Source organism: Carcharhinus amblyrhynchos, chromosome 9, assembly GCF_965287045.1.
Source record: "Carcharhinus amblyrhynchos chromosome 9, sCarAmb.v2.hapA, whole genome shotgun sequence".
Taxonomy (NCBI): domain Eukaryota; kingdom Metazoa; phylum Chordata; class Chondrichthyes; order Carcharhiniformes; family Carcharhinidae; genus Carcharhinus; species Carcharhinus amblyrhynchos.
This window is the reverse complement of record NC_137332.1, coordinates 3,485,258-3,504,483: the sequence shown is the minus strand read 5'-3', so window position 1 is coordinate 3,504,483 and position 19,226 is coordinate 3,485,258. Positions and strand designations below refer to the sequence as shown.

Below are 19,226 nucleotides of genomic sequence, written 5' to 3'. Positions count from 1 at the left end.
CCATCAGGGTCAGGAGACTTGTCAACCTTTCATCCCATGAGCTTGCCCAAAACTACCTCTTCCGTGATAATGATAGTTTCCAGGTCCTCATCTAGCGTAGCCTTCTTGGCATCAATTTTGGATATATTATTGTGTCTTCCACTGTGAAGACTGACACAAAATACCTGTTCAATGCCTCAGCCATTTCCTCATTTCCAGTTATTACATCCCCCTTCTCATCCTCTAAAGGACCAATGTTTACTTCAGCCACTTTTTTTTGCTTTATATATTTGTAGAAACTTTTGCTTTCTGTTTTTATATTCTGAGCTAATTTGTTCTCATAATCCATTTTACCTTTCTTTATAGCTTTTCTCGTGGCTTTCTATTGACCTTTAAAGATTTCCCAGTCTTCAAGGTTCCCATTAATCTTTGCCACTTCATATGCATTTTCTTTCAATTTGATAGCCTCCTTTATTTCCTTAGATATCCATGGCTGATTATCTCTTTTTCTACAGTCCCTCATTATCGCTGGTGTATACTTCTGCTGAACACTGTGAAAAAATGCTTTGAGAGAACTCCACTGTTCCTCAATTGTTCCACCATAAAACTTTTGCTCCCAGTCTACTTCAGCCAACTCCTCCATCATCCCATTGTAGTCTCCTTTGTTTAAGCACAAGACACTGGTATTGGAGTTTACCTTCTCACACTCCATTTGTATTTTAAATTCAACCATACTGTGATCACGTCTTCCAAGAGGATTCCTAACTGTCAGATCATTGATTATTCCTGTCTCATTACACAGGACCAGATCTATAGTCAGTCTTGAATATATGCCCCTGACAGCATGATCTCAACCCCAGGGCAGTTTCTGACTCTGCCTTGGACAGTCTCTTAATTCTTGCCACCAGACAGTCTTTCACTCTTCTACTCTGTTCCTTGACCACCCTTTACTCCTATCTCCATCTTCCTCCTCCCCTCTCGTCTTTTTCCATGCCCACATTCTCATCCACCTCACCACCTAATTCTTATCTTCCTCTTTCATGTTTCCCCTCTGAGTCCTGCCTCCATCTTAGCTTCCCCTCTCATGTTCCACATCCTCCAAATCCTGCCTCCAAGTAACATTCCCCAGTTATGGAATAATTACAAAGGCGGCATCAATTGACCTCCAAGTTGTGGATAAACTGAAGCTCATCATGTACGTGCCAGTTATACACAGAGATAAAACAGACTGTTCTAATTGTCTGCTGGTGAGGCACTTAACTTGGAAGGGGAATGTAATTCTGTCTAGCTGGCCTTTTAATCAGCATTCATAAGATGCAAATGTACTTCCTGGCATAGCTCAGCAGAAAAATCGACTCACCTTCAACCTGCCATCAAGGTAATCCCAAACTAATTTTCCACTGATGGGAAAGAAACTTTTCCAGTCACAGCAAATATTGTGCCCCCACACACCACAATTCCCACCGCTCGCAGGAGAGGAAAATTCCCGCCTTAGTCCGCAAATAACTCATAAAATTATACAGAATTCACAATGTAGAAATAGGCATCCAGTCCATGACAGCTTTTGTCCTCCGCGTGTGCCTCATCTCAAACCATCAGCATATCCTTCTATTCTTTTCTCCTGACTACCTCAGAGCTGCTTATAAGAACATAAGAACATAAGAAATAGGAGCAGGAGTAGGCCATCTAGCCCTTCGAGCCTGCCCCGCCATTCAATAAGATCATGGCTGATCTGTCGTGGCTCAGTTCCACTTTCCCGCCCTCTCCTCATAACCCTTAATCCCCTCTCTTATCAAAAACCCATCAACCCGCGTCTTAAAAATATTTAGCGAGGCAGCCTCCACCACTTCAACGGGCAGAAAATTCCAGAGATTCACCACCCTTTGAGTGAAGAAGTTCCTCCTCAACTCCGTTCTAAACCGCCCCCCCTTTATCTTGAGGCTGTGCCCCCTAGTCCTACTGTCTTTTTTGAGCGGGAAGAGTCTCTCCACCTCTATCCTATCCATCCCATTCATCATCTTATACGTCTCAATGAGATCTCCCCTCATTCTTCTAAACTCTAACGAGTACAAGCCTAGTTTATTCAGCCTCTCCTCATAGCTCAACCTCCTCAACTCCGGTATCAGCCTAGTAAACCTCCTCTGCACTCCCTCCAAGGCCAAAACATCTTTGCGCAGGTGCGGCGCCTAAAACTGCACACAGTACTCCAGCTGCGGCCTCACCAATGCCCTATACAGCTGCAGCAAGACCTCCCTACTTTTATATTCAATCCCCCTCGCTATGAAGGCCAGCATCCCATTTGACTTCCTGACCACCTGCTGCACCTGCAAGCTGGGTTTTTGCGACTCATGCACAAGGACCCCGAGGTCCCTCTGCACCGTCGCCTGCTGCAATTTTTCGCCCCGTAAGTAATAGTCCTTCCTACCATTCTTCCTACCAAAGTGGACCACCTCACACTTGCCAACATTAAATTCCATTTGCCATTTCCTGGCCCATTCGCCCAGCCTATCTAGATCCTTCTGCAGACTCTCCACACCCTCCGCACAATTTGCCGTTCCCCCAATCTTGGTGTCATCAGCAAATTTCGACACCCTACACTCGGTTCCCTCCTCCAGATCATCTATATAAATGGTAAAAAGCTGAGGCCCCAGCACCGACCCCTGGGGCACTCCACTAGTCACCATCCGCCAATCCGAATAGCACCCGTTGACCCCCACTCTCTGCCTCCTATTTGACAATCAATCCTCTATCCACGCTAACACCCTACCCCCAACTCCATGTCCCTCGACCTTCTGCAATAACCTCTTGTGAGGTACTTTGTCAAACGCCTTCTGAAAATCCAGAAAGACCACATCCACCGGCTCTCCTCTATCCACCGCCCTAGACACATCCTCATAGAACTCCAGCACCAGGATCCCAGGTTCGACTCCCAGCTTGGGTCACTGTCTGTGTGGAGTTTGTATGTTCTCCCTATGTCAGCAAGAGTTTCCTCCAGGTGCTCCGGCTTTCTCCCACAGTCCAAAGATGTGAGGGTTAGGTGGATTGGCCATGCTAAATTGCTCCTTTAGTGTCATGGGGATTAGTTGGGTACATACATGGGTTACCGTGGATAGGGCCTGGGAGGAGAATGTGGTCGGTGCAGACTCGATGGGTCGAACGGCCTCTTTCAACAGGATTCTACGATTCCAATGGATTTATTCAGTTTTTCCTTGAACTACAGTTTTGCTATCCACCTCAAATACTTAATACGTTTCTCCTATATTCCTTATTGGATTTATCTGTGATTATTTATTTTTGGTCCCTAGTTTTAGTCTCCCAATAGTGGAAACATCTCCCCTACATCTACCCTATTAAACCTTTCATGGTGGTTTTGGGACCTGCCTCTTTGTGCTACCTGTTGTGGAGACGGCAGAACTATGCATCAGACTTGCCCAAAAGGCAGTGAACTGAAGAAGATTTTTACTGCTATATCCCAAATTTCCCCAGAAAACAAGCAGACCGACCAGACTGAAGGCTAAAGAAGAGATCCTCTTCCTCCAATAATTCTTGGACACAGTCCAATCTTGTGTTAATGGTCTCCACATCAACCAGGGGCTCCAGGATATTTGAGCGAAGCCTACGACTCCCTCCAGCTGTCTTTGTGTAATTTAGGACTCCAAACAGCGTGTGATTATTTCTGCAAAAATAAAATAAAATGCTTTTACTTTGGAAAGATTTACTTTGGAAAGAAACAAACGATTTCTTTCCAAAGTTTCAACAAAGCAAGTATTTGGAACAGGAGGAAGGCATTCAGCCCTTTGAACCTGAAATTCTTCTCTCAGATTTCTTTCTGCTCGCAGCAACGTGCAATGATACTACTGCAATTTTGGAGTGTTCGGAAAACCCAACATAGGAAGATGAAGGTAGTGGGGCTAAAGTTACATAAGAACATAAGAAATGGGAGCAGGAGTAGGCCATCTAGCCCTTCGAGCCTGCCCCGCCATTCAATAAGATCATGGCTGATCTGAAGTGGATCAGTTCCACTTTCCCGCTTTCTCCCCATAACCCTTAATTCCCTTGTCTATCAAAAACCTGTCTACCCGTGACTTAAATATATTTAGCGAGGTAGCCTCCACCACCTCAATGGGCAGAGAATTCCAGAGATTCATCACCCTTTGATGAAGAAGTTCCTCCTCAACTCTGATCTAAACTGGCCCCCCCCTTATCTTGAGGCTGTGCCCTCTAGTCCTGCTATTCTTTCTAAGTGGGAAGAATCTCTCTACCTCTACCCTATCCATCTCCTTCATTATCTTATACATCTCTATAAGATCCCCCCTCATCCTTCTAAACTCCAACGAGTACATAAGAACATAAGAAATAGGAACATAAGAAATAGGAGCAGGAGTAGGCCATCTCGCCCTTCGAGCCTGCCCCGCCATTCAATAAGATCATGGCTGATCTGTCGTGGCTCAGTTCCACTTTCCCGCCCTCTCCCCATAACCCTTAATCCCCTCACTTATCAAAAACCCATCAACCCGCGTCTTAAAAATATTTAGCAAGGCAGCCTCCACCACTTCAATGGGCAGAGAATTCCAGAGATTCACCACCCTTTGAGTGAAGAAGTTCCTCCTCAACTCCGTTCTAAACCACCCCCCCTTTATCTTGAGGCTGTGCCCCCTAGTCCTACTGTCCTTTCTAAGCAGGAAGAGTCTCTCCACCTCTATCCTATCCATCTCATTCATCATCTTATATGTCTCAATGAGATCTCCCCTCATTCTTCTAAACTCTAACGAGTACAAGCCTAGTTTATTCAGCCTCTCCTCATAGCTCAACCCCCTCAACTCCGGTATCAGCCTAGTAAACCTCCTCTGCACTCCCTCCAAGGCCAAAATATCCTTGCATAAGTGCGGCGACCAAAACTGCACACAGTACTCCAGCTGCAGCCTCACCAGTGCCCTATACAGCTGCAGCAAAACCTCCCTACTTTTATATTCCATCCCCCAGACCCAGTCTATTTAGTCTCTCTTCATAGGCCAACCCCCTCATCTCCGGTTTCAGCCTAGTGAACCTCCTCTGCACTCCCTCCAAGGCCAATATATCCTTCCGCAAGTGCAGTGACCAAAACTGCACACAGTACTCCAGCTGCAGCCTCACCAGTGCCCTATACAGCTGCAGCAAAACCTCCCTACTTTTATATTCCATCCCCCAGACCCAGTCTATTTAGTCTCTCTTCATAGGCCAACCCCCTCATCTCCGGTTTCAGCCTAGTGAACCTCCTCTGCACTCCCTCCAAGGCCAATATATCCTTCCGCAAGTGCAGTGACCAAAACTGCACACAGTATTCCAGCTGTGGCCTCACCAGTAGCCTTTCAGATCAATTACCTCTGATGTGGTGTGCCTCAGGGATTGGTGTTGGCTCCACTGTTATTTATCAGGGATGGCACGATGACACAGTGGGTAGCACAGCTGCCTCACAGCACCAGGGTCCCGGGTTCAATTCTGGCCTCAGGTCACTGTCTATCTGGAGTTTGCACTTTCTCTCCATGTCTGATGGATTTCTTCTGGGTGCTTTGGTTTCCTCCCACAGTCCAAAGTTGTGCGCGTTACGTTGATTGGCCATTCTAAATTGACCCTACTGTCAGGAAGATTAGCAGGGTAAATGTGTGGCGTTACGGGAATAGTGCCTGCGTGGGATTGTGATCAGTACAGATTCAATGGGCCAAATGGCCTCCCTCTGTACTGTAGGGATTTATGATTATGATTCTTATGATTTATGTTAATGATTTGGATGAGAATTTAGGAGGCCTGGTTAGTAAGTTTGCAGATGACATCAAGATTGGTGGCAGAGTGGACAGTGAAGAAGGTTATCTAGGGACTTGATGGTTTGAGTTATCAGGAGAGGCTGGATAGACCGCGACTTTTCTCGTTGGACCGTAGGAGGCGTGGGTGATTTTGTAGAGGTCTATAAAATAATGAGGGGCACAGATCAGCTAGATAGTCAATATCTTTTCCCAAAGGTAGGTGAGTCAAAAACTAGAGGGCATAGGTTTAAGGTGAGAGGAAAGAGGTACAAAAGGGTCCAGAGGGGCAATTTTTTCAGACAGAGGGTGGTGAGTGTCTGGAACAAGCTGCCAGAGACAGTAGTAGAGGCGGATACAATTTTGTCTTTTAAAAAGCATTTAGATAGTTAAATGGGTTAGATGGGTATAGAGAGTTATGGGCCAAATGCAGGTAATTGCGACTAGCTTAGGGGTTAAGAAAAGGGGCGGCATGGGCAAGTTGGGCCGAAGGGGCTGTTTCCCTGCTGTAAACCTCTATGACTCTATGATCAGAAGCACAAGGTGATAGGTAGGGTTAGAATTACGGTTAAGAGAATAAGTAGGGAAGTAAGTTGTGACGAGAACAAGTAGACTCTACATAGGGATGAATGAGTGGACAAAAAATTGGCAGATGACGTATAATGTGGGAAAATGTGATATTCACTTTCGTGGGAAGATTAGAGAAACAAATTATTCAAAGGCTGTGGAATGCTGTGGTGCTGAATAATCTGGATGTTCTTATAGTGAATCACAAAAAATTAACATGCAAGTTTAAAAGGAAATTTGAGAAATTGGAAGCTAAATGGGGTGTGTCTCTATTGCAAGGGAGATAGGCTATAAAAAGTAGGGACATTTTGCTACAATTTTACAGGGCAGTGGTGAAAACACACCAAGATTACCATGTACAGTACACTCTGTACCTTTGTTCTGCCATTTACACAGTCCGATCTCTTAATGGACACTAAGAATGCCATTCCTAATCTTTATCATCACCATTTACATTGCCTCTGTCTTTTTGCCTACACCATCCCTATCAATGAAAGCTGTACCTTCCCCCACCCCCCGCACAGTGTAAATCTTGTCCTGTTTTTCTTGTCTTCAGCTCTGACAAAGGATCTTCCTGACTCAACACATTGGCTCTATTCTCTCTCTTCAGATGCTGTCAGACTGGCTGTGATTTTTCCAGCATTTTCTGTGTACAGTGTTGGCTTCCTTCTTTAAGGAATTTGTCTCCTTATTTATTGCATTAGGGGTGGTTCGGAGAAGATTTGCTAAGTTGATTCCTAGGATTAAATGGTTGTCTTTTGATGAAGGGTTGAACAGGTTGGGTCCATATGCATTGGAGTTTAGAAGAATAAGAGGTGATTTTATTGAAATCTATAAGATTCTGAGGGTTTTGACAGTTAGATGCTGAAGGATGTTTCCTTTTCTGGGGGAATGTGAGAACTAGCGAGCTCAGTTTCAAAATAAAGGATCTCCCATTGATGATGGAGATGAGGAGAAATTTATTCTCTCAAAGGGTCGTTAATTTTTGGAATTCTGTACACCTGGGATCAGTAGCGGCTCGGTCACTGAATATATTCAAGTTATTCAGATTAGAGTCATAGATTTTTATGAGTTATTCAGATTTTTGATCTACAAAGAAATAAAGGGCTATGGGGCAGGCAGGAAAGTGGGGCGAAGGCTGCTGTTAGACTATACACGATCTTATTGAATGGCAGACTAGGTTCAAGGGACCAAATGGCCTACTATTGTTCCTATTTCTTAAGTGTTACAGATGAACAATTGAACAGACAGAGGGGTAAGTGGAAAACAAAAATGGGAGGTGTGCAATGAGGTGGAGGACAGAAGATTAGATAACAGAATGATGGTATACAAAACAAATAGTGCAATCATAAGCGAAACTGGGGAAAAATGTAAGCCAGAGTCAGACGATGTTCCAATAGATACAGAGGAATATTAGAGGGAAAGGGAAGTAGCTGGAGGCCATTCAGCTTCTTGACTTGTTTCACCACTGAAATTGGTCATGGGCTGATCTGTAACATTACTCTACCTTGGTTCTGTAAATCTGAATGCCGTTATTTATCAAAAGTATCAGTCTCAGTTCTGAAATTTTTAATTGATCTCCATCTGCAACAATGGCTTTTTTTGGGAAGGGGTCAGAATTCCAGATTTCCACCACCCTTAATTACTTCCTGACAATACCACCAAATGATCCAGTTTAGTTTTAAGCTTCTGCCCCATTTCTGCATCAGAGGAAATAACTTCTCTCCAGCTATCTGATCAAATCCTTTAATCATCTTAAATACCTCAACCAGATCACCCCTTAATCTTCTATGTTTAAGGAACCACAAACATGGACTGTGCAACCTGTCCTCAGTATTTACCCCATTAACCCAGATAACATTCTGGTGAATCTGCACTGTATCCCCACCATGGCCTGCATATATTTCTTGAGGCACGTGCTCAGAATTGAACAGCTATTCTGGAAGGAGCCTAACCAGAGCTTTATAAAACTAACATAACTTCCATCCTTTGTATTCCAGTTCTCTTAACACAAAGGTCAACGCTCTACTGGTGTTTTTTAATTATGTTTGCATGATATTTCAGTGATTTCTATATTTGGACCCTTAAATCAGTCTGTTCCTCCATAGTCCCAAGCACCTGGCAATTTAGGAAATACTTTGATCCAATTTTTTTTAGCTCCAAAGTAAATTACCTCACACTTTTTTGAAAAGTAAATAAGAAGAATTTGTTTCCATTGCCAGAAGGGGCAGTAGGGGCACACTGGTTAACACTGCTGGCTGCCTCACAGTGCCATGGAGCTGGGTTCAATTCCCAGTTTGCGTTCTGCAGAATCTGCACGTTCACCCCATGTCTGCGTGGGTTTCCTCCGGGTGCTCTGGTCTCCTCCCACAGTCTGAAAGACGTGCTGATTAGGTGCATTGGCCATGCTAAATTCTCTCTCAGTGTACCCGAACAGGGACCGGAGTGTCGTGACTGGGGGATTTTCTCAGTAACTTCATTGCAGTGTTAATGTAAGCCTACGTGCAACATAAATAAATAAATAAACTTTAAACCAGAGAGCACGAATTTAACATAATTAACTGAAAAACCAAGGTGAGGGTTGAGGAGAATTTTATTTATGCAGCAAATTGTTGCGAATACACTGACTGAAAAAGCACAGGAAACAAATTCACTAGTAACATTCAAAAGGGAGCTAGATAAATAATTGAAGGGGTGAAAGTTCACAGGATAATGGGGAATGATTAGGACTTTTTGGATACACTTTTCAGAGAGCAACTTAGACATGATGAGCCAAATAGTTTCCATTTCTAGTTCATCATGTTATCATTTTTGACCAGTAAAAATGCAACCAAATTCATTTTATTTTCTAACTAATTTCACCTTTGCCAAAGCTATTTTCACCAACACCTGAAAGATTCCTCCCTCAGGTAACTTGCTTGGCTGCATACCTGGGATCCCTGTTGTTAATGATCAGTTCAAGCTGCTGAGCTGAGGCCGAATCTATCATCGCTGTTTGTTCACTCCCTTTGAAGATGACTTTAAGGGACTTTGGAGCGTAAACTGTATTCTGGATAAATTCAACATACTTCAGCAAGGCTGCAGCTGCTGCCAAACAGTAATATCTGCAAATACAATAGAAAAACAAATCCTCAACTACGTCATGCCTCAATATTTCCCCTCAATCCTTTTCACTGCAGCCGTAGGATCATTTACAATGAGATCAGGTTGCATTTAATTACATTGAATCATGAAAAAAAGCAAAATAAATGTGCCAGTGCTTCACAGAACTTTTATCGGATGAAATTTGATACCAAGCCACTAAGGAGGTATTAGCACAGCTGACCAAAATCTTAGTAAGAGAGGTAATTTGTCAGCTATGGCCAAAAGGGGAGAGAGATGATCTGTTTGCAGACTTCTATCAAGTTTGCTCCAAGCTAGCAGCCAGGTGGCAAACTAGAATAATCCATACTTTGATTTGATTTACTTTTATTAAGAAACTGACTAACCACCACTCTGCTCCTTCTCATAGAGATGCATGAGTCAACAGGCCCTGTGCTTGGTCAGCTACTGATTGACAGAAGCACCGCCATTGGCAGGAGAGCTCTTATTGGTTAGATCCAGGAAAGATTTGCCAAAGCTCATGTTCCTCAGTGGTGTGCGGCAAGGACTTGGAAGATTGAATCAGGCTCAGCTGTGAAGCTACGCAATTAAAAATCGGTCGCTGTTAGTAACAGACACCGTGCTGAGATGTCAAGTGCTGCCAATGTCCATGAAATCATAACTGCAGCACAAAGACAATGTTTGAAACAAGAGTGAACTGATAATGGTAGGGCATTGAGGAGAGTTACAGAACAAAGAGATCTAGGGGTCCATGTTCATAGCTCTTTGAAAGTGGAGTCACAGGTGGACAGAGTGGTGAAGAAGGCATTCGGCATGCTTGGTTTCATCAGTCAGAACACTGAATACAGGAGTTGGGACATCTTGTTGAAGTTGTACAAGACATTGGTAAGGCCACACTTGGAATACTGTGTACAGATCTGGTCATCCTGTTATAGAAAGGATATTATTAAATTAGAAAGAGTGCAGAAAAAACTAGAAAGAGTGCAGAAAAGATTTACGAGGATGCTATCGGGTCTTGATGATGGTTTGAGTTATAAGGAGAGGCTGGATAGACTGGGACTTTTTTTCTGGAGAGTAGAAGGCTGAGAGGTGATCTTAGAGGTCTATAAAATAATGAGGAGCATAGATCAGCTCGATAGCCAATATCTTTTCCCTATGGTAGGGGAGTCTAAAACTAGAAGGCATAGGTTTAAGGTGAGATACAAAAGTGTCCAGAGGGGCAATTTTTTCACATAATGGGTGGTGAATGTCTGGAACAAGTTGCCAGAGGTAGTAGTAGAGGCAGGTACAATTTTGTCTTTTAAAAAGCATTTAGACAGTTACATGGGTAAGATGGGTATAGAGGGATATGGGCCAAATGTGGGCAATTGGGACTAGCTATGGGGTTTTAAAAAAATGGTGGCATGGACAAGTTTGGCCTTTATGACTCTATGAATTAAATCAATGAAAAAATATCTCTATGCAATTCATGAAAGGTATCATTTTCGGCTTCATGTTAGTAGATTGTGAATTTAAGCCTCACTTCATAGAGTCATAGAATCATAGAAACCCTACAGTGCAGAAGGAGACATTCGGCCCATCGAATCTGCACTGACAACAATCCCATCTAGTCCCTATCTCCGTAACCCCACATATTTACCCCACTAATCCCTCTAACCTATGCATCCCAGGACACTGAGAAACAATTCAGCATGCCCAATGCACCTAACCCATGCATCTTTGGACTGTGGGAGGAAACCGGAGAACCTGGGGGAAACTCATACAGACACAGGGAGAACATGCAAACTCCATAAGACCTATACACAAGCTGGGAATTGAACCCATGTCCCTGGAGCTGTGAAGCAGCAGTGCTAACCTCTATGCCACGGTGCCGCCCAATCGATCACATAATCTAGGCTGACTCTCCCTGTGCAGCACTGAGGGAGAGCCGCACTGTCAAAATGCCACCTTTCAAAAAAGACATTAAACTAAAACCTTGAGCCCTCCCTGGTGAATGTCAAAGATCCAATGGCACCATTTCAAGAAAGAGAAAGCGAGTCCTTCCCACTATCCCAGCCAATATTTATGCCTCAACCAGCATCATTAAAACCAATTATGAGGCCGTCATTTCATGTCTGCTGATAGGATCGTTCCGGGTGCAAACCGGAAGTGTTTTCCTGCATCACAACAGTGACTACATTCTAGAAAAAAAATATTTCAGTGGCTGTCAAGCTCTTTGAGACAGTGAAAAGCGGTGCAGAAATTTAAGTTCTTTCTTTGCTTTGTAAGTATCTATGAATCTAAAACATTTAGCTCTGAGTTTCAGACCCCCTGCCTTTAATCCAAAGCTTAATTCCGTACTTCAGCTGGACCTCCATTAGCACGGTGCTGAACTCGGGTGTGCAAAGCTGCTCAATGTATTCCAGCCCCTTTGTTTCGTTAAAATACTTTCTCTGAACAGTACTGAGAGCCACACTCTGTGGAAAATAGAAAGAAAATATTCAAAACCTGGAGAAAATTCATCAGACTTTTATTTGCAACCCCACGCATTGGCATCCCTATAAAAGTTTCCACCAAATGTAACACAACAAGTGCACTCACTGTTTCCACATAAATCATCTGCATAATGACACAGTAATGATTATTGTGTAACCAGTTGCAGACTAACTGCAAACAAATGTGTTTAACTCCATAATTTGTTCAGTTTCTTCATTTTGAAATGGATATATAATTTGATTCATTTTGCTATAGAATGTCAGACGCTAACTTTCCCCTGGAGCCCTTCAGCCACCCATCATGTAATCCAGGCCTCAGCCCAACAGCTGACCGATTCCTATAACTCCAGCCACTTGCACATGCTTCCATTTTAATCGCTGCGCCACTGGCAACCATGATTTCACCTGACTGAGCCCTAAACTCTGGGATTCCCACTATAAACCTCTCTCCACCTCTCTCTCCTCCTTCTATATCCTATTAAAACATAGCTCTTTGAACAAACTTTTGATTACCTATCCTTATATCTCATGCAGCTCAGTGTCAAGCACCTTGGGAGGTTTTAATCAGCTCCTGAGGTTGACTGTTTTTTCTGAGAGAAAAAAGAATTCTCATCTCTGTCCTAGACGGTCGACACCTAATTTTAAACCAGTGCCCTCTGGTTCTGGATTCACCCATAAGAGGAAACATCCTTTCCATATCCACCTTGTCAAGGCCATACAGGATCTTATATGATTCAATCAAGTCGTCCCTTTACTCTTCTAAACTCGAGTGGAAACAAGCCCAGCTTGTCCAACTTATCCTCATAAGACAACTGCTTATTCCAATATAAATTAAGCAAATCCCCTCTGGACCATCTCCAACGCTTTTACATCACTCCTTAAATGAGACCTAAACTGCACATAATATTTGAGATGCAATCTCACCAAAGCCCCATATAACTGAAGCATAACATCCTTTATTTTCCGCTCAGTTTGCACAGCCCATTCAGCCTGCTCCACCATTCAATAAGATCATGGCTATACTATCTCCACTTTAAAAGTTATTCCAATATTCCTTGATTCCCTTAGTATCCAAATATATATAGTTCTCTGTCCTGAGTATACTAAAACCTGAGCAACCACACTTCTCTGAAGTAGAGAATTCCAAAGGTTCACAAACCTCTGAATTGAATAATTTCTCCTCACATAAATCCCTAAATGATCAATCTCTTATCCTGAGACTGTGCTCTATAGTTTCTCTAGACCGCAGCCTCTCAGCATTTAGCCTGTCAAGCCTTCTCAGAATTTTATACATTTCCAAGAAATCAGCACATTCTTTTAAACTCCAGAGGAAACAAAATATTGTGTGTTTGTCAGGAGGGGGGTCAAAAATAGCTACTTCAAATTTCTTCCTTTGGCATTCGCCCAATAACCCACAGGTCCATTCAGAGTCATGACATCAGCTACACTGCTAGGTTTCTTCTTGTGCCTGCCTGTTAGATACTCAATGGGGCACTATAAAGTATGCTAAGATGCCCAATAATCTTCCTGAACCTGGAATAGATGGGTTGTCTTGTGAGAAAAGGTTGAACCGATTAGGTTTCTATTCACTGGAGTTTAGAAGAGCAAGCGGTGACTTGACAGAACATAGGAACTGAAGTAGACAAATTCAGCCCATTAAGCCTCTTCTGCCATACAATCAAATCATGGCTGAAAGCATTAAGGTCCTGAGGGGTCTTGACAAGGTGGGTGTGGAGATGTTATTTCTTGTGGGAGAATCTAGAATCTAACATCGACTGGAATATCCCTAGGGTAAGGGGTTTGGATGGGGGGGAGTTTGTTAGGTGTGTTCTGGAGGGTTTCCTGACACAGCACGTGGATAAGCCTACGAGAGGAGAGGCTGTACTTGACCTGGTGCTGGCTAATGAATCTGAACAGGTGTCGGATCTCTCAGTGGGACAGCATCTTGGGGATGGCAATCATAATTCTATCTCCTTCACAATAGCATTGGAAAGAGATAGTACTGAAGGAAGGTGGCGGATTTTCAAGGAATGTTTGTCTGGAGCTCTGCACGACAACGTTCCGATGAGACAGGGAGGTTTTGGAGGTCGCGGGAACCGTGGTGCACGACGGTTGTGATGAACCTAGTCAGGAAGAAAAGAAAGGTGTACAAAAGGTTCAGAGAGCTAGGATCTAGAGGAGTATAAAGCTTGTAGAAAGGAGCTTAAAAAGGAAATTAGGAGAGCCAGGAGAGGTCATGAGAAGGCCTTGGTGGGTAAGATTAAGGAGAATCCCAAGGCTTTCTACAAATATGTGAAGAGTAAAAGGATGAGAAGTGAAGGGATAGGACCTATAAAAGGTGAAGGGGGAAAAGTCTGTGTGGAACCAGAAGAAATGGCAGAGGTGCTTAATGAGTACTTTGCAGTGGAAAGTGATCTGGGAGGTTGTACGGCAGGTTTGCAGCGGACTGAAAAGATTGAGTATGTGGACGTTAAGAAAGAAGATGTGTTGGAACGTTTAAATTCTATCAAGATAGATAAGTCGCCGGGACCGGATGGGATATACCCCAGGATACTGTGGGAGGTGAGCGAAGTGATTGCAGAGCCTCTGGCGATGATCTTTGCGTCGTCAATGGAGACGGGAGAGGTTCCAGAGGATTAGAGGATTGTAGATGTGGTTCCTATTTTCAAGAAAGAGAACAGGGATAGTCCAGGAAATTACCGACCGGTGAGTCTAACCTCAGTGGTTGGTAAGTTGAAGGTGAGGATTCTGAGGAACAGGATTTATGAACATTTAGGGAAGTTTAGTATGATGAGAAATAGCCAGCACAGCTTTGTCAAGGGCAGGTCATGCCTTACGAGCCTAGTTGAGTTCTTTGAAAATGTGACTGAACACATTGACGAAGGAAGAGCGGTGGATGTGGTTTACATGGACTTCAGCAAGGCATTTGATAAGGCCCCCATATAAGACTTCTTGAGAAGGTGAGAGGGCATGGGATCCAAGGGGCTTTGGCCTTGTGGATCCAGAACTGGCTTGCCTGCAGAAGGCAGAGAGTGGTTGTGGATGGGTCTTTTTCTGCATGGAGGTCAGTCACCAGTGGAGAGCCCCAGGGATCTGTTCTAGGACCCTTGCTGTTTGTCATTTTCATAAATGACCTGGACAAGGAAGTGGAGGGATGGGTAAGTAAGTTCGCCGACGACACAAAGGTTGGTAGTGTTGTGGATAGTCTGGAGGGATGTCAGAAGTTGCAGCGGGACATAGATACGATGCAAGACTGGGCGGAGAAGTGGCAGATGGACTTCAACATGGATAAATGTGTAGTGGCCCAATTTGGCAGGTCCAATGGGATGAAGGAGTACAATATCAAGGGTAGGACTCTTAGCAGTGTTGAGGAGCAGAAGGACCTTGGGGTCCGGGGCCATAGGACTCTTAAATCGGCCTCGCAGGTGGAGGATGTGGTCAAGAAGGCATATGGTGTACTGGCCTTCATTAATCGAGGGATTGAGTTTAGGAGTCGGAAGGTAATGCTGCAACTTTATAAGACCTTGTCAGACCCCACTTGGAGTACTGTGCGCAGTACTGGTTGCCTCACTACAGGAAGGATGTGGAAGCTATTGAGAGGGTGCAGAGGAGATTTACAAGGATGTTGCCTGGATTGGGAGGCATGCCTTATGAAGATAGGTTGAGGGAGCTAGGTCTCTTCTCCCTGGAGAGACGAAGGTTGAGAGGCGACCTGATAGAGGTTTATAAAACGTTGACAGGAATAGATAGGGTGGATTCTCGGAGGCTATTTCCCAGGGCTAAAATGGTCGCTACGAGAGGACACAGGTTTAAGGTGCTGGGGAGCAAGTACTGAGGAGATGTTAGGGGTAAGTTTTTCGCTCTGAGGGTGGTGAATGAGTGGAATCGGCTGCTGTCGGTGGTGGTAGAGGCGAACTCTCTAGGGTCTTTTAAAAGACTTCTGGATGAATACATGGGATTTAATGGGATTGGGAGTTACAGATGGTTCTATGGCCTGGTAGGTATGGATATGATCGGTGCAACCTGTGGGCCAAAGGGCCTGTTTGTGCTGTAGTGTTCTATGTTCTAATTGAAGGCTCACTGTTTAAAACAAAGGGATCGCCCATTTCAAACAGAGATGAGGTGAACTTTTCTTCTCTCTGAAGGTGGTGAGGTTTTGGAACTCTGTTTCTGAAAAGATTGCAAAATCAGTGTCTTTAAATAGTTTTAAGCCAGAGGTGGATAGATTGTTAGCAAGCAAGGAGGTGATAAGTTATCAGGTGGAGACAGGATGCAGATTTGAGGTTACTTATCAGATCTGCCATGATCTTATTAAATGGCAAAGCAGACTCAAGGGATTGAATGGCTTACTCCTGCTCTTTCTTCCTATGTTTGAATATTGTAGGGAATAAATATTAAAGACCTTCTTAAAGGAGGAGAGATATAGAGGGTCAGAGTGATTTCAGACAGCTGAAGGCATGGTTGCAATGCTGCTGTGAAAGAACAGTAAAAAGTTTCACAACACCAGGTTAAAGTCCAACAGGTTTATTTGGTGGCACAAACTTTCAGAGCGTCACTCCTTCTTCAGGTTAACCAGGTGTTGACAGACTTCTTACTGTGCTTACCCAGATCCAATGCCGGCATCTCTACATCACGGGTGAGAAAGAAGTCAGGGATGTACAAAAGGCCAGAACTGGAGGAATTTAGAGATCTCAAACGATCTTACAGCTATTAGAACACTGACTATTCTGTTGTCCAAAAACCGAAATGCAGATTGAAAATACTGTTCACAGACTCTGCATCATTCTTACTTTAAAGTTTTCTGTGATAAGAGTAAACAGCTTGGTCCCACTTCCTTTATCACAAGTAGTATTTGGCATTATGATTTCTAAAGGTGTTAAAATCTGCAATTTGGTAATAACCTGAAAAACAAACACAAGCAAGAAATGTCCTCAGTCACTGAAATAAGTGATTCAAATTCATTTTATTTTACATATAGTAACTTCTTTTAATCTAATATATATATCAATTGTATATGAATAAATTATGAACCAAGACGCATCATAAAACAGTGCAACATAAGCAGGGGATTCCCAGTTCAACGCTCAGTCTGTGCTCAGTTACTACAGCTTTTTTATTAGTTAGCCTGGGCACCCTGGGATAGGAAGTGGATACAAAATTAGGCACAGTTCCCACTCCTCAGTGTTTTCCAGTGAAACTGGCTGGAAAATACATGTGGAATTTTGGATTAGAAAAACATGGGACTCGCCCATGACAAAGATGATTTCAGAACTGTGATGTTACATCTGTGAGAAAAGAATGAACACTTTGGAGCTATTCATTACTGAAAAGGGAATGCTGAAGAGTAACCCAATATAGGTCTTTATAATTATGAAAGGTTTTAATAGAATAGACACAGTAAGTGGTTCCCATCATGGGGGAGAGCAAAATTGGGGCCATCAATGTGAGTTAGTCACTCAAATTCAATAAAAGAAACTTCTTTACACAAGAGGTGATGAGAATGTGGAACCCACTACATGCTAGAAAAATTAATGAAAAAAATAAATAAAACATGAGGGAGAAGACAATAGAGTGATGCTGATAAGTTTAAATTAGAAAATGTGGGAGGAGGCTAACTGCTGCTGTGAACTGACTGAACAGAATGGCTTCTTTCTGTGCTGCATATCTCACACAATTCCGTGTGATACTCTTCACACTGGGGCAGCTCCCAAAGCTCATTTCCTCAGATAACGATAGGCATTTATGTGAGATACCTGAGGATGCCTTTTGCCAATAAAACCATTATGCCAAAGTCAGTAATGCAGGAATGTGCAGCAAGGGAGAACTAAACATTGTTTTTTATCATGCAATTCAAGAATTTTTTTAAAAGTTGCTACCTCAGATAATTAGCTCATATCTCAGGACATACATTACATTCACTCAAATAAATCCTAAATCCTTATGTGTTTTCCACAGTGTCGAGCAGTGATTTGGAATATCTATTGATCAGATATTATCTGCTGTGTCAGTAGTTGCTTTCTCAAAATGAGTATTTAAGCATATGCTGACCAAATGGTTATGGGCACTAGAATAGAAACCCAGGCTTTTAATGAGTTCAGATTACGTCACGACAAGTTTTGGGATTGGTTCAATGCATCTGACCATTCGTGGACTAGCATAAGAAAGAAATATCACGCAAACTGTCATATAGCTATAAAAATCCACTTGGTTTGTCCTGCAATCCTACCTCCTGGATCCCTGTACCTGCCTCACTTGCAGCCACACCCTCCTGTCCCTGAGCGCAGAAAGGCTGTGAGATTACTCCTGCTCCTATTTCTGATGTTCTTATTTTCTAGAACAGATGCAATAGGCCAGCTAGCCTTCTTCTGTGCTCTGAATATCTGATTCTAAATTAATGGTCAAATATCTTACCCAGGGGATAGAAAGTTTAAGTAAGTGAAGAGTATTTGGTTAAAATGTTACCTTAGCATATGTGGTATTGTCTGCAAATTGGGACAATATTAGCTCAGGGCTCTTCAGGTCAATGCTTGCCATTCCTATTTCACCACGAGCAAGTCCACGGCCCTCCACTACAGCAACAATTACTGAAGCAACAACATGAGCTGAGACTGCAGAAGAAGAAGTAACTGTACAAAAGAAATAGGAATAGGAATATCAGAAATCGGGCAGCAGTTAGGGTTGATTGTAGTGCTACAAATACAATATTGCACTTTGAAACCTTTCATTAAAAAGTTATCATGGGCAGGGTACTTCAATCCGGCAACGTTGGGACTGAGTCCCCTGCCAAATTTCAGAACTTGCCAGTTTTTGGAAAAATAATTGGAACTTTGTAATTCACTTTAAAAGGACACAGGAAATCTTAATTAAATGACTGCAAAACATTTTAGGTTAACACCCACCTCGTTGTTGATATTCATTCGTTTCTCACAATTGGATTTAATAATTCTCTCATGCCTCCTATGAGTGGGGTCGTGGTTCACTCAGCCACTTGGAACACAGGAAACATCAGGCATATAAAGCTGATCAGTACATGGCACAGCGCCAAGTCAATGCAGTAACTCCCCAAACTTTCCCAGATGGGTCAAGGACAGTCAAGGTTCACTAAACCACCTGGGGCATGGGAATAAAATGTCTGAGTTTTGGATAAACCAGTTTTTGGAGAGACGGATTTGACATACTCTATCTGTATGCTCCTGCAGAGACTACACTACAAGTTCCAGATTAATGAAAAACAAATTGAAATGGGAGAAATCGCATTTTAAATGTGGACAGTTAATTCAACTGTTGTCTAAAATATATTTTGCCATTAAAAAGTCATTTTGTCAGT

General features: G+C 43.1%; 1 protein-coding gene across 1 annotated transcript in view; it reads right to left on the bottom strand.

Annotated features, from left to right (window-relative positions):
• Window positions 1-19,226, bottom strand: part of msh4 (mutS homolog 4) — a 95,186-nt gene that overhangs the window by 46,747 nt on the left and 29,213 nt on the right. Inside the window, exons 4-8 of the mRNA XM_080196449.1 lie at window positions 18,362-18,525; window positions 16,690-16,800; window positions 11,766-11,881; window positions 9,254-9,427; window positions 3,483-3,655 (exon numbers count right to left, since the gene is read on the bottom strand). Coding sequence (XP_080052575.1) covers window positions 3,483-3,655; window positions 9,254-9,427; window positions 11,766-11,881; window positions 16,690-16,800; window positions 18,362-18,525 — 738 coding nt within the window. The remainder of the gene's footprint in view (window positions 1-3,482; window positions 3,656-9,253; window positions 9,428-11,765; window positions 11,882-16,689; window positions 16,801-18,361; window positions 18,526-19,226) is intronic.